The 15,079-nt window shown below is 35.1% G+C and overlaps 2 protein-coding genes across 2 annotated transcripts in view; one reads left to right on the top strand and one right to left on the bottom strand.

The window, feature by feature from the left end:
* The window catches only part of LOC143541428 (uncharacterized), an 83,457-nt gene that overhangs the window by 23,353 nt on the left and 45,025 nt on the right, over positions 1 to 15,079 (top strand). The gene's annotated exons all lie outside the window — the stretch shown is intronic.
* Positions 223 to 2,316, bottom strand: LOC143541425 (amino acid transporter AVT1I-like). Its single transcript, XM_077034258.1, has 3 exons — positions 2,173 to 2,316; positions 1,223 to 1,830; positions 223 to 744 (listed from the first exon to the last, which is right to left on the bottom strand). The coding sequence occupies exons 1-3, from the start codon at positions 2,285 to 2,287 to the stop codon at positions 223 to 225; spliced, it is 1,245 nt and encodes a 414-aa protein (XP_076890373.1). The 5' UTR covers positions 2,288 to 2,316.

Genomic DNA, 15,079 nt, shown 5'->3' on the forward strand with positions numbered 1-15,079 from the left:
TTAGAAACCTAAAGTATATCATAGTTCGATAAAATAATTCGTCCTCTTGCTAGTATTGTATATCATGTATGAAACGTTCAAATTGGTGCGCGATGGAGTTCCACAAAATAAACAATAGGCGTATTTTTGGAGTCTCTATGAAGGTAAATAAAAGTACCAAGAAATGGTATGAAGTTATAAACAATTTTGAAGTAGAACAGAAATATAGTTAAAAGTTTCACTTTATTCAGGTAAAACCTCCTTTACAATGTCTCTTATTGCAGTGTAAGTACCTATTATTGCAACAAACGTTCCAAACAACAAGATCATGTAAATCATCATTAGTTCCACCCTGAATTTCTTAAATCCTATGACGATCTTGCAATAACACAAACATGGAAGCAATATGGACACTGTAATGCTTAAAAATGCCCCGATAAATGCCATCACATATCCAAAATACGGGACCACCAATGCCACAAAGATCGTGCTTATCACGAGAAATGTTTGAATAAGACAACTCATTAGCTTGCTTTCACGAAAAGGAAATGTTTCTTCTACAGCAGTTGCAATTGGTGATATGACTAGCGCGTATTTGGATACTGGGTTGATCAGTGTCGTGTAGATTGCTATTTTTGAGCTTATGTTTTTCGTGGGAAGATTTAACGTAACTTGTGACGTTAGGTGTTCCCCAAACATGAGGTAACCAAATATGGACATTGATCCATAACTGATAGTGCTCAGAATAAAGCAAACAACAAGAACCTAAATGCAAAAGTAAGAAGATTATTTACGTTAAAATGCCCATAAAAATGAATTTTAGGATAATATGCTAATAGGCAGATTCACATATTTAAAACTATTTACTTTACATTGCAATTTTAACGACATAAAGTGTTTTTTACGAAGGTTCATTGAGACAAATATAGTTGAAATGTTGTACGGTTGGTAGTGATTTTTAAATGTGAGATTATTATCCGTCAACACACAAAAGGTGAGATTATTTATTTTCAATTTGCCTTTTATATTTAGCAATATTTAACTTAGATTAAAGATAAATAAATCTTGATTTTATCTTATAACTTTTTTAAATAGCGTAATATATAAAGTTATTCGGCTTAAAAAATTGGTTAAACCCATATTGAACTTTTTTTTTAAAACAAATAAAGTCAAAACTAGACTGTTTTAGTTTTTCACCTTTAAACTATTTTCAAGTTTGCATTTTTAACTTTTGATTATATACCTTGGGAAACTGAGACTTGTCTTTCATGGAATTGCATATAGTTGGAAAGACAGCATGACCACAATAACAAAAGGTGAACAAACTTATAGCAGTTGACATCCCACTCCAATTCCAAAGTTCCCCTCTTTCATGGAATCCAATTCCACCAAAAGCACCACCACAAAACACAGCCAACACCAGAACCAATGATGCCATCACACCACCAGCAGAAACATATGCCAACACACCCAAACTCCTTAGCCATGTTGTAGGCAACACAACAACAGCAGTCAACAACACAAACCCTTGTTTCCCCCCAATCTTATTCCCAAAAACCACAAAGCTTTCTTTTGGAAACAACTTGTGTAAATTGTCCCCTTCCATTATTAGAAACTCGACCGCCACGAAAAACAACTCAAGGTACAAGAATGTTGAAACCAACGCTCGCCCTTTTTGGCCGAACGCCATGTGGCCGATGTCGGGATAGGATTTTATTAGGGGATCAGAATCCATGCATCGGCGAAGAAGTAGCCCGGTGTAGAAACATAAAACAGCCACTAATAATAGTAACATTAGGCTTAACCAGCCACCTTTTGAGAGTGCATAAGGTACTGATAATATTCCCACACCTGAAGAAAAAATTTATAAAAAAAATGACACTTTTGAGATGGGATATACGAGATCATGCATAAACTTTTTAAGTTGTTATTGCAGATTATTTGTTAAAAAATGACATTTTTGAGTTGGGAAATATGAGATCATGCATAAAGTTTTAAGTTTTTATTGCAGATTATTTATGAAAAAAAAAAAAGAAAGATGAATTTTTAGAGTTGGGAAATATGAGACCGTGCATAAAGTTTAAGTTTTAATTGCAGATTATTTGTGAAAATAATAAAAAAAAAATAGTGATCATGCATAAAGTTTTAAGTATTTATAGCAGAAAATTTGTGGGTGACTAAATGATTAATTACCAGATAAAGTATTAACTCCATTGAAGCAAGTTCTTATGAAGGTGGTGCCTTTGGTTGGCAATTGTGGATGCTGGTTTGGGCTCTGATCAGTTCCCTCCATGTTGCTGGTGTTCATGCTTTAAGAACTTAGGTTGACACCAACAAGTATTGCAACTGGTGTTTGTGTGTGTGACTCATTTAAAGATGTAATTGCAAGATTTAGTTGGTGTTTAGGCGAGGTGGAAAGTTGCAACAGTGGTTCAAATAAAGGATTTGGGTAAAGCTAGGTTGTAATCCAATATCTAACTCTCTTTGTCGGAGTTCGTTCATTTTAGTTTAACTGAATAACGAACGATTGTAAAGTTACGGATATTCTTGTTCTTGTTAGCTCATTGAGAAGATATGTTCGGCCGTGTTCGTTCGTTTAAAAGATAGACGAATGGGCATGAAAATTTGTAAATTAATCATTTAAAACAATATTAAAGTTGAAATATACAGTTTATGCATTCATTTGCGTTTAGTTTAGGTATTAATATAACTTCTATTTGAAGTTTATGAACGTATAATATCTGTACATAAACAAACATGCAAACGAATAATGTATTGAACGTACTTTCTTGAACGTAAATAGATAACAAGAAAGTTGTTTTTTTTTATCTAACTATATAAACACATAATTTATTTAATAAGTAAACTAACATAAATAATAAACCTCATAATGTGCGTTACTTTATACTTCTAATAATAAAATAACAAATTAACAGTTGTAGATTAGAGAAGTCACATTTTTTTTATATAATTCATATATAGCACGTATAATTTACTTAAAAAATTATAGAAAAGAAATTATAAGACTATATATGTCTTGTGAACTGTGAAGAGGTTAGTTAATCAAAAATTTATACCACGTCACTGTCACGTAGGTCGTGAAACATTAACTAATGAAAACTCATTTGAGTTATGAAAACCCTATGTAACATCGTTTTTTTTTTGCACATGTAATATATGTTGTTACATTTAATACAAAACATTAAAAAATCAAAAAAAACTGTTTTGCTATTTTTAACATTTTTTACTAATTTTTATAATATATATATATATATATATATATATATATATATATATATAGAGGTTAGGTTAAAATAAAAACCTACTTGAGTTATGAAAACTCTATAAACTCATTCTCAACCACATGTTTTTAATTAAAGTTTGAATCTTGTGGTCTACAATTAAAGTTAATAAAAAATGTAAAAACAAATATAACTTTTTCTCTCTCCTGAAAACATATATAAAAATTAGTAAAAAAATCTTAAAAAATAGCAAAACAAATTTTTTTTTTGATTTTTCGATATTTTGTATTAAATATAACAACATATATTACATATGAAAAAAAAAAAACCGATGTTACATAGGGTTTTCACAACTCAAATGGGTTTTCATTCTATACTTCCCCTATATATATATATATATATATGTATATATATATATATAGGGGAAGTATAAAATGAAAACTCACTTGAGTTGTGAAAAACCCGTAAAAACTCTATGTAACATCATTTTTTTTTTCTTTTTTTTGTTACACACGTAATATGTGTTGTAACATTTAATACAAAACATCAAAAACTAAACAAAAATTGTTTTCCAATTTTTTAACTTTTTTTTACTATTTTTTATATATGTTTTCAGGAGAGAGAAAAAGTTATATTTATATTTACATTTTTTATCAATTTTAATTGTGAACTACAAGTTTTAAACTTTTATTAAAAACATGTAGTTGAGAATGAGTTTCTAGAGTTTTTATAACTCAAGTAAGTTTTTATTCTAACCTAACCCTATATATATATATATATATGATGAAGTACAGGTGGATCTCACATTTATAGCCCTCTTCAGCATTATTGGTGCGAAACCGGGCAGGTATTTTGGTGCGTGAGAATCTCAGAAGGTGTTATGGGCTTTTGGCGCTTGACAATCGTGTCACCACAGGAGTAGAACTCTCCGGTGTAATACATGGTGAGACTAAAACCCAAATGGGTCCGGGATCTGAACTGACAACCTCGCAATGCCTAACTCAAATCCTTAATTGCCAATATATCCATCCAAAGTGTCACAAATGGAGTGGAGATCAAACTTGGGTCCACTAGAGAACCCAAGTCTCTACCACTAAGCCATAAGTAAGAGATGTTTATGGAGCATTGCTAACATGTTCCCTTTAGTTGTGACCACCATAGCAGTGATTTGTGGATTTATTTGAGGTGGTCGTGCTTCAAAGGTAAATATTTGTGGTTTTATAATTCAATGGTGCAAAGGATGTTAACATCACTGATATGCCAATCGAGCACGTTGACGCCCTGAAAGTAGTTGGTAATCTGTTAATCATCTCTCTAGGTTAATTCTTTATGGTATCCAAGTTTCTTCAAAGGCTAATTCTTTATGTGTATGTGTTATACGGTATAATAAATTACATAGTAAACAATATGAAACCAGAATGTATTGACTGGTCAAACGGGGAACTGTCTAATTCACCAGTCCAGTTAGTTGCAAATAAACTGAAAACTAAAAAAACCGGCCAGTTATTCATAAACTGGAAAACCTTCTTTGAGTTGGCAAAAAAAACTAAAAAAACAAGTCTAGATGACTAAAATTTTAAAACCGAATAGTACAAATTGGTGGCTTGATAAGTTTAATGCATTGGCATTACAATTGCTGGTTTTCTCTTTGATTTTTTGTTATGACAATGTGAAATTAGATATAGTTTTCTTTTGAACTTTAAGATGCCAAATATCATAAATTTAGTCTAATTAGGTGTCAAGTGGGCAAACGACATAACAATTTTTTTTATTTGTTATATCAAAGATATCACATTGAATGACTATAACGTTGATGCATTAATATTCATTTTATTTGAAAAATATAATGGGTGGGTGGTAATGTTATATAATATATATGGTTAGCAACCGGAGAAAGTGAAGATGAATAGATTGCCATTTATACCATAAATATGTATATATATGAAAAAAAGAGAATCATCACATATTCTGGTATATGTATTTCCATTAGCCACTTGGATTCCACGTGACATTCCACATTACCGCTAAATAACCATACACTTGTTGCTTTTGAGGACCCTTTATGTTCCCTTTTCCTATCATAGATTAATGTCATGTGAATTATATGTTTAAATTTGTTTATTTATTCAAGGTTACTTGTTTTAAAAGTATTATTATCTACATCTTTTAAATCTTAGAAATGTAGATGAGTCAAATCTATATCTTTAAAATATCTAAATGTTTCATTAAGTAATTGATGCTTTTTGAACTAGTTAAACAAAGTTTCATGTTGTTACCGTTATGATCATTTAAAAAATGAAAGATCAAAGTATAATACCATCACTATGTAGTCTTCATTATTAGAATGGGTTAAGTAACACAAGTCAGCTGATAAATATGTTTGTGAGTTATATCTAATAATGTAATAAAAAAGGAAAATTGGTTTTTATTGGTCCCAACTATTTCATTTTTGTCGGCTCTGTTCCCAACTTTCATTTTGGCTGGCAACGGTCCCAACTTTCACATACGTTTCTTCCATCAGTCCACGACTAACGGAGTACTAACTCCGTTATGTCATTGCTGACGTGTCCATCCTACTTGTCAAAAACATATGACATGGCAGCCTACGTGGATATTAGTTTTTATATAATAATTTTACATTCATAATCAAAATTCCCAATTATCTCCTCCACCAACTCCGGCGACGGTTCTTTTCCGGCAACCAGAGAAAGAGATCGCTAGCCATCCTTCAAGATCGCAACTCATCCGCAGTTCATATCGGAGGCTTATTCACAACCTTCTCACCGTTAACCGTTAGTCCGGACCGGAGGACGGCGACACCGGATTTGAACACCGATGCGGCAGAGGACGGCGACACCGGTGTTGAACGCCGATGTAGCGGAGGAAGTTGAATGATGACGGTGATGATGATCAAACATTGTAATTGACTCGATGATTCAATTAGGGTTCTTGAGATAACTTGGGGATTTTTATTTGGGTGTGCCTTTGGAGTCAAACCCCCCAATTATGATAATGAATCGGGTCCTTGAATTGGAACACGGGGGTGGGTCACCTGAAAAACGGGACAAGGCGATTGGATACGAACTGAGATGAATAACGAATATGGGGAGACGGGTCGAGCAGATTCAAAACTCCGCAAGCATGATGGTGGTCGGAAATGGTGAACGTGACGGTGGCCGATGCGGCGTTGGGCGGTGGTGATGGGGTGGCGGTGGGACGGTGGTGTGGGGAGTTTGATGGCGGCGGTGGGTGGGAGGTCGGAGTCCGGTTGGGATTTCTGATTCTCCGGTCTTTAACAACTCAGATGGCTGCCATGGTGGCTGCCATGTAACGGTTTTTTGACAAGTAGGATGGATACGTCAGCAATGACATAACGGAGTTAGTACTCCGTTAGTCGCGGACTGGTGGAAGAAACGTATGTGAAAGTTGGGACCGTTGCCAGCCAAAATGAAAGTTGGGACTAGCGGTGACAAAAATGAAATAGTTGGTACCAATAAAAACCAATTTTCCAATAAAAAATGGCCTTCGTTATGCGGCTCACCTCACCACTCAAATTTCGTCTATAAATTTGATATCTTTTTCAATCGTGTTGAGTTCATTATAAGATTAAAGTAATTCAAGTGTCGCGAAATCAACAATAAGATAAGAAAAAAAAACCTCTTTTCAAAAATTGAGATGCCATTTTATAAGCAATTCAAGGTAATAATTCTATTGCTATTAGATCAACTGATTTTATTATATTGGAGTCTAATTGACACAAAGGTTAGGGTGAAATGCCACAAATGTTTCAGAGCAATTATGGCAGCTAAGGGTGTAACCATAGCAGCTACTTATGGTACCAAAAGTTGTACATAAGTAGCAAACCCTTTAACGATCAAAGTTCTAAAGCCACTACCGACCTTCAGTTTCACTATCGAATTTATAAGTCATTGCCGACCTTCAAATTCGCTACGAACATTCAAAGGTGTTGTCCTGAATCCGCCGAATGATGGCGCCCATTGGACCCCTCATGAAGAAGTTATAGAGAGGTTTTTAGGTACCAAAATCATAATAGTCTTGGACAAATTTATACTTCAGCTGTTCTAACATGTTCTAGTGTTTATTGTCAATTATCAATTAATCTACAAGTAAATCCCGAATATGTAACATCCGTTAATTTCCGTTAAAAGGTTTTAATCTTGTAGAGTTGTATATACATTCCGGGCTTGATCCGGCATTCTTCGGGGAGCTCCTTTTCACCCTCTTAAGCCTATCATACTTAACCTTTCATTCAAGTTTCAACCATTTACAAGGGGGAGGGGCTAGATGTAACATTTTTATATCATAAACCCTAACCTTCTCCTCCCTCCCCCTAGTTCCGATCGGCGCCCTCCAAGCAGCCTCCACCTCGATTTTTGTGCAGCTCCAGCCGAGTTCCAACCCTCCCGATTCTAGTCCAAGGTTGGTTACATCATAATATAACTCTTTTCCACCATTAAACCCTTTGTTGAACATGTTAGGGTTGAGTTTTGATTATAACAGTTTCTGACAGATTCGTACTCGTTTATTGTTCGGTCTGTAACTCGATGAAAATTCATTGTTTTTGATCTATTTTTGTTTCTATGATGTTCTACTTTGAGTCTAGTTTCCAGAAAGGTATAATACGTAATTTTTGGACGTGATTTGAATGGTTTTTATGATTTTATAAGATCGGGTGTCAAAGCTGATGCGGGGTGACGGATTCTGGTCTGTCTTTCCGACATCATAACTCTTTTTTGACAAGTTCAAATTGATTGAAACTTTTGAAAGTTTAAATTTTGAGTTAAGTTAACAACCCAATTGGAATCACTTAATTTGGTTTGGTAATGATTTTTAAACAAATAAAACACTTTTGCTACGCACTGAAATAGCTGCACGTACCTTTCTGTGTTGGAGCAATTTTTATGATTTTTATGTCCACTAGAAAATTATAATAAAAATATTTTTATAAACCTAAAACATTTATGCAACTCTGGTAAAAATTTCATAATTTAATTCTATGGTTTTCCTATGTATTAAAATACATCTTTGCATGCTAAAATCCGCATGTTATACTCTTTATTGATCGATACGTTCGTTTTAGGCTTAATTGGTGGCTGTCCAATTGTGTTCTTGTCGGGGCTGTTTAAAGTAAGGTTTTGCTCTGTCATCTTCCTAGGTATGTCATATGTGTTATACTTTAGTATTACGAGCTATAGTATTCGTTTGATTGGTCAATTGTTAATAGATTGCAAGCTAGTATTCGGTTGTTTAGATTGTTGCGTTTAATGGGAGGTTTGAATGAATTAACAACCAATTTAGTTCGGGTAACTTCAGTTTGATATACGGGCTGTTGGAAAATTATTTTTTTTAAGTATTGGGGCTGAATTGATTGTCGGTTACACAAACGGGTCGATACAACGCGAATTCGTGTTTATTTGATAGTTGGTGCGTTGTGCTTGCGAGTTACCGACCCATCCAACTCGTGTAGTGTCTTGTGGGCTAGTAGGCTGTGATTTTATCAAATTTGGTCTACACGGGGCTGAGTTGGATGTTAAGTGCCTAAACAACTCTTAAACGCGCATATTCGTCTCGCCTAGCACTTCCGGGGGTAATTTGGGAATTCTTTATTTCTGGGATTATCTAAGGGTGGTTTTGGTAAATATAAGGCCCCGGGGGCTGTTATAATTGAAATTGGTAAGGATGAGGCTTAGGTAATTCAAACCATGTTAGAACACCTCGTAGGAGAAACAAGTCCAGTCGGTATCGTTAGTAATGATTGCGTGTGTAATCCGGCAGGCGTGTGAGTTATGGGAATACTTAAGGGTTCTCTAGCTCGTGGTGATTTGTGCCTCGTGTCAGGTGAGTTCATGATGCCCCTTTTCACTCTTTTCAGGTTTTAGACTAGCATACACACCTAATTGATTTTACTCAATAAACTGTTTAAATGATCTTGCATAGGCTTACTTGTATTATGGTATATCTTGTGATGATATTTAGGTATGTATACACACGTGTTACCTTATGGCCCATAGGCTTACTTGTATTATGGTATGTCTTGGGATGATATTTATGTATGTATACACGTGTGTTATCTTATGGCCCATAGGCTTACTTGTAATATGGTATATTTTGGGATGATATATATATATATATGTGTGTGTGTGTGTGCATGCCTTACCCTATGGCCTATGATTAGTGATGTTAGTTAGTCATTCATGACTAAGGATGGCTTACTTGTGATATAGTATATTTTGGGATTACATATATTCATCTATATATATAGGTATGAGCATGTGCTACCTTATAGCATACGGTTGTGTGATGATATTTAGTTCCTTGTGGCTGAGAATGATGTAAGTAGGCTTATTGATATGTGTGTGCATGATGATTACGGCCGGGTCAAATATATTACTCGGGTTTTCAAATCCCGTGGTGAAGAGGCCCGCGTGGCGTAATCATCATTTTGGCAGGTCAAATATATTACTTGGGTTTTAAAATCCCGTGGTGAAGAGGCCCTTTGTATGTTAAACCGTGATCGGGTCAAATATATTACTCGGGTTATACTCGTGGTGGAGAGGCCCGTATCACGTGTTTGGATGTGTAAACCGTGACCGAGTCAAATATATTACTCAGGTTTGACTCGTGGTGGAGAGGCTCATGTCACGTGCTTAGGTCTTATCGCGTCCGGGTCAAATATATTACTCGAGTCTTGACTCGTGGTGGAGAGGCCCATGTACGCGTGTTCGACGATGAATGTATTATTTGGTGAAATATATTTATTTATTTTATTATTATTATTATTCCCTCTCTTGTTTTAGAGCTATAACTTTGAAATAAAGTATGAATATTGTTTATGAAAACTTGAACTCACTCAGCTCTAGCTGACTTTGTGTGTATGTTAGATTGGCTTTCAGGTTAAGGATTGGAGGTTATCGCTTGGACGTGCTGGAGACTACTTGGACGATTGAAGGCATTTCTGGTCGAGGATTTCAAATAAGATAGATATTTTATTTACATTTGATTTTGGGCACTTGTACCCATGTTTGGGATTTTTAATACTTAAACTTTTTCCGCTATTATTTACTCTGAACTTGTTTTAAATAAAACGAATTGTTTGGTTTTAAATTTTTATGAAATTGTGGATGTGATTACCAATTGTAGGATTCCCGGGGTTCGGGGTATTAAAGAATACCCGAAGAATTTGATAACATTGAAATTACCGGCATTCACTATATTTTCATCAGAAAAAGCTTAGATGAATTGGATTTCTTAAAACACAAACTGGTCTCAATTTCTTAATTTAAAAACCAAACACACAACCTAAAATAATTATTGCCCTTTCATATAGAAAAACACATGGCCTGATTCCATCAATGTATATCTTCTATGTGATTGGTTTATCTTCTTGTAAACAATGATGATGATATATGTAATTTCACTCTTAGAATACATATTTGAATTTCTATATAACATTAAAACTTAGATATATGAATTAATAGTCCTTTATTGAAACATAAAATAACTAGTTTATCTTTTAGCATAAACCAAAAAACTACTAGAAAGATAACGCTATACATAAATAATTAGTTCATATCCAAACATAATAAAACAAAATAACGCATGCCATTGCTTGAAAAGTAAAATATAATCATTATCAACTAAGTGTATAAACACTTAGAGGTTGTTTGGTAACTTTGTGTTGAATTAATAAAATTTTTGATTGATTAAGAGGTGAGCTTTGAACCATTCATCATAACTCTGAAAATTAACTATTAAAAGGCCTCGTAAACTATTTAAATGCGTCTTTTTAGTGAACTAAACAAACTCTACCTCTATCGAATTCAGGCGTAGCCTTTAATAGAATCATGAAGAAGTTACCAAATAGACCATACGTTTGTGAATTTCATATCTTAGTTGTCTTGCAATTAATAAAATTATTTTGTTAAATTATGTATAACAAGAAGAAAGAATTATCTAAGGGTCCTGTTAGGGACACCCAAGTGAAATTGGAGACACCCACCCTATTTACGGCGGATAGGGCTATACGTCGTGGATAGAAGTTTTGTCATATGTTGTCCCCTTTATGATGTACTCTATCTGCCGCGGATAGAGATATGCGTAGCGGATAAGGTACCCGACAACGTTCGACAATCAAATCAGTCGAAACCTCGTACCTTATACGACGCGGACAGGGCTATACGCGGCAGATTGAGTCAAAACTGAATTATTTGAGCCTATCCGGCTCCCCTCCTTTCTCTCTATATATCTCAATTAACAAACACAACACAACACAACACACATTACCCACAACACAAAAACATAGTTACACCCTAGTAGAAAAAAATATTTTTGCGAGACATTTTCAACATAGTACGAAAACAATGTCGTGGTATGATCATTTGTTTCTAGGCGCGAACAACGAGCAGTCAGGCTATGCATATAATGGCTAGTCAGAGCAGCCGAGCTTATCAAATTTGAATGTACTTCCACACCCGAACCAGGAGCCGGGCTATGCATATACGAGCAGTCCGACTTACCAAATCTTGACTAGGTTTCGTCGTATATATGTATAATATAATAGTAGTTGCTAGTTATTTTTTAAATAAGATATGTTGCCATTATATTTTGTCAGGGGTATATCATATACGGTGGTAGTCACCCTTCGTGGCCGGAGGATAATAGCACGTCGAATACATACTAAGTCCCAATGGAAGAACAACCTTATAGTCAGCCTTTGTATCAGTTACATGTAGAAGGGTCGTATCACGGAACACAGTCTTCGTACAAGTTACATGTAGATGGTTCGCATTATGGAACTCAAAATTCATACCAGTTACCATTAGAAGAGCCATCGTACCGGCCACGACCAGTATCGAATTACATCGGGGATGCCATTAAAGAGGTGGACGGCGAAGGAGGCAATGATGATGATGAGGGTGGTGGTGGTGATCGTCACATACGCAAGACGACATTTTCATATGTAATGGATAATGTATGACCCAATATTTTTTGTTAAACTTATTATTATTATTATTTTTAACACACTTTAAATATGAGTTTACATTACTTGATTTCAGTATTTTAATTCTCGTGATAAGTTGGTGGATTGGGCTAAGAAGAGAGGACGAGAGCATGGTTGTGTTAACGTAGTCCAATGGTTAAGGAACAAAAGTGTGGACTTTGCATGCCATCATGGAGGGGAACCCAAAATCAAGGCCACAGTAAGGCATACTGGGAGTATTAAAAGGGGTTGCCCATTTTAACTCGTCGGGAGGCACAACGTGGGAGGTGATTGTTGGAAGCTGGAGGTGTTAACGAGACGCACAAACATGATCCTGTTGTATTTGAGGAGGGGTACGCGCCTCTAAGGAAAATGACCGACGAGCAAATTGATATGGTTGCGACGTTACACCGACAGGGGGTGAGGGCTAGTCAAATTAAGTCAGCCGTACGGGATCGGTTTCCTAGTTTCAAATGTATTATTAAAGACGTACACAATGTCGCGAGTATCGTTAAAGACCAAGATAACGTTGGTAACATGATGCTAGACTGTCGCTATATAGTTAAAAAACAATTAAAATCATGTCCTAATCACCAAAGCAAGCTAGGGTAAGTAGGGTGTCAAAGAGGAGTATGTGGTCAGTGTAACGTGCAACTAATTTCTAATATTATGAAGTGAATGTGAATAGTGCTGATCACACAAGCAAACGAATTGAGTTTAATAATGATTAAGTAACTTAACAATTTCAAGCAATAAACAAAAGCATATCACACAAGAGGTTCAAGTATGCAACTAAATAGTAATCTCATGCACGTTAACAGATTATTATCATTGATCAAATACAGATTGCTTAACGAGCTAAAACGTAGGCATCAACAATCACTAACACACGGCATTGGTTATCAAATAGTTCCTGCCAGTGTGATTCAATTAAGGCCAATTGTATACTTCATTTTAATCAACTAATCAAACAACCCTATAAGCAATTATTATAGCAACCGACAAACTAATCATTTTGAATGAAATAAACCTAAACCGAATGAATGCACAACAATACTAAACATCAATACTCATAGATTGATCAATAACAATTACAAAGTATGTGTTCTTGATACATAAGAAAATACTGAGATTTACAAACTCTACATCCCGGGTATGATTCGAAGAGATTAGCTGCGCCTTGACATCACAAGATCTTCAATTCTGATGATATAAGACATGCAGATGATTTCGGGATGAATCGGAATGATGGTATAGCTCTTCTGCCTTGGAAACTGCTTTGGAACTGTTAAGATACCAATATGTTCGTCAAAACATGTTTTTAACCAAACCCTAACTTTCCAGTCTTTGCCACCCATTGTGGTACGCGATGAGGTCTTCATGGGTCCATCGCGTATCGAGATGGACCAAAAGTCAATGCAGTCCAGAAGCAAGTTCATGGCGATACGCGATGGACAATATTCACTCCCATCGCGTACCGTGCAGGCCAGTCATACCTCCACCCATTACCCACTGGTTGAATAAAGACTCAAACTAGGGTTTTGCTGAGGCTTAGGTTTGGGTGCGGATTAGGCATATTTAGTGACTAAGGTGGACAAAATCCAGTTATACAACCAAACAAACAAATACTCAAATACAAACGAAATGCTATTTACAAACAACTTTAACAATACTGATAACTCTTTTTGGCTTTTTGCTTTTTTTTTTAACATCAATATATACAAGACTGATTAACAAATATTTTTTAACTCTATTGAGACATAAGTACATTGTGTACTATGCTCTAAAACTGACTATACAACTCGATACACGGGTAAAATAAAATAAAGGACAAGGTGGAAATGGTGTGTAATGTTCGGTTTCGCAAACGAAAAGGAATATGGTCCAAACAGGCTCCTAGGGGAATAATGTTGGGTGAGGAATTTTACTTAGTAAGGAAGTATATGTATGCATGGTTTTCTAAAGTCCTAATCTCCATACAGGTGGTGGTATTAAGATCTCGATTATGACAAGCAAGTTCTAATTATGTGAAACATACCGGTTTCCCTGAAATACTGATAAGACATGTATTATATCTAGTATATAGTATGTGTTTTAAGTATAAGGGGCCAACTTACAATATGTTTGGAAATAAGGGCTGCCGATATGAAACATGTATACCCGTCCCCTTGACTTGTTATCCCTGCCTAAACGACTCCATTTTCAACTTCTCTTTTTGAAAATTTTTTTACGAAAACTATCGAGAAGCTGAAAAGCCAACCATGACCAGAAACCTCTAACTTGGCATTAACGACAATAATTAGCATTTAACAACTTTGGTTTCCGAACACTTTTCGAGGTACTATCGAGCTAAAATTTTCAATTCTCCCCCCATCCCTACACTTGAGGTTGACATTATCCTCAATGTTAAAATGTGAAACATTTAAAGAACATTTAGAGGACGGGTTTAAAATTGACTGTTTAACAATTTAAAAACCGGGGCTGTAATGTGATAGTTCCTGACACTAAAAATCTACAATTACATTTCTAACACTTAAACTAAAATAACAAAATAAATTATGAATCTAAAATCACCTGATATAAATGCTAACACAATGCTCAATGTGGCTTGTAAACTCTCGTGGACACTCGTGACCACTTGTCTCCCCCAAATACTATAACCACATATGGGAAAACTTGAGACGCGTAGAAACAAGCTTCTCACAAGTGTAACACATATGTCTTTTTAGAATTTTTGCCAAAATGATTTTTTTATTACCTTTATAAGATGATTACCGAGCCGAATTATTAAGTTTCAAAACAAATTTTGTTAAATGAGTTAAAATGTTAAAAGACCTAGCTCACTTTCATAGGAATC

The sequence above is a fragment of the Bidens hawaiensis genome, unplaced genomic scaffold, assembly GCF_021521415.1.
Source record: "Bidens hawaiensis isolate Kalapana, Puna unplaced genomic scaffold, B.hawaiensis_p1.1 tig00012594_1, whole genome shotgun sequence".
Lineage (NCBI taxonomy): Eukaryota > Viridiplantae > Streptophyta > Magnoliopsida > Asterales > Asteraceae > Bidens > Bidens hawaiensis.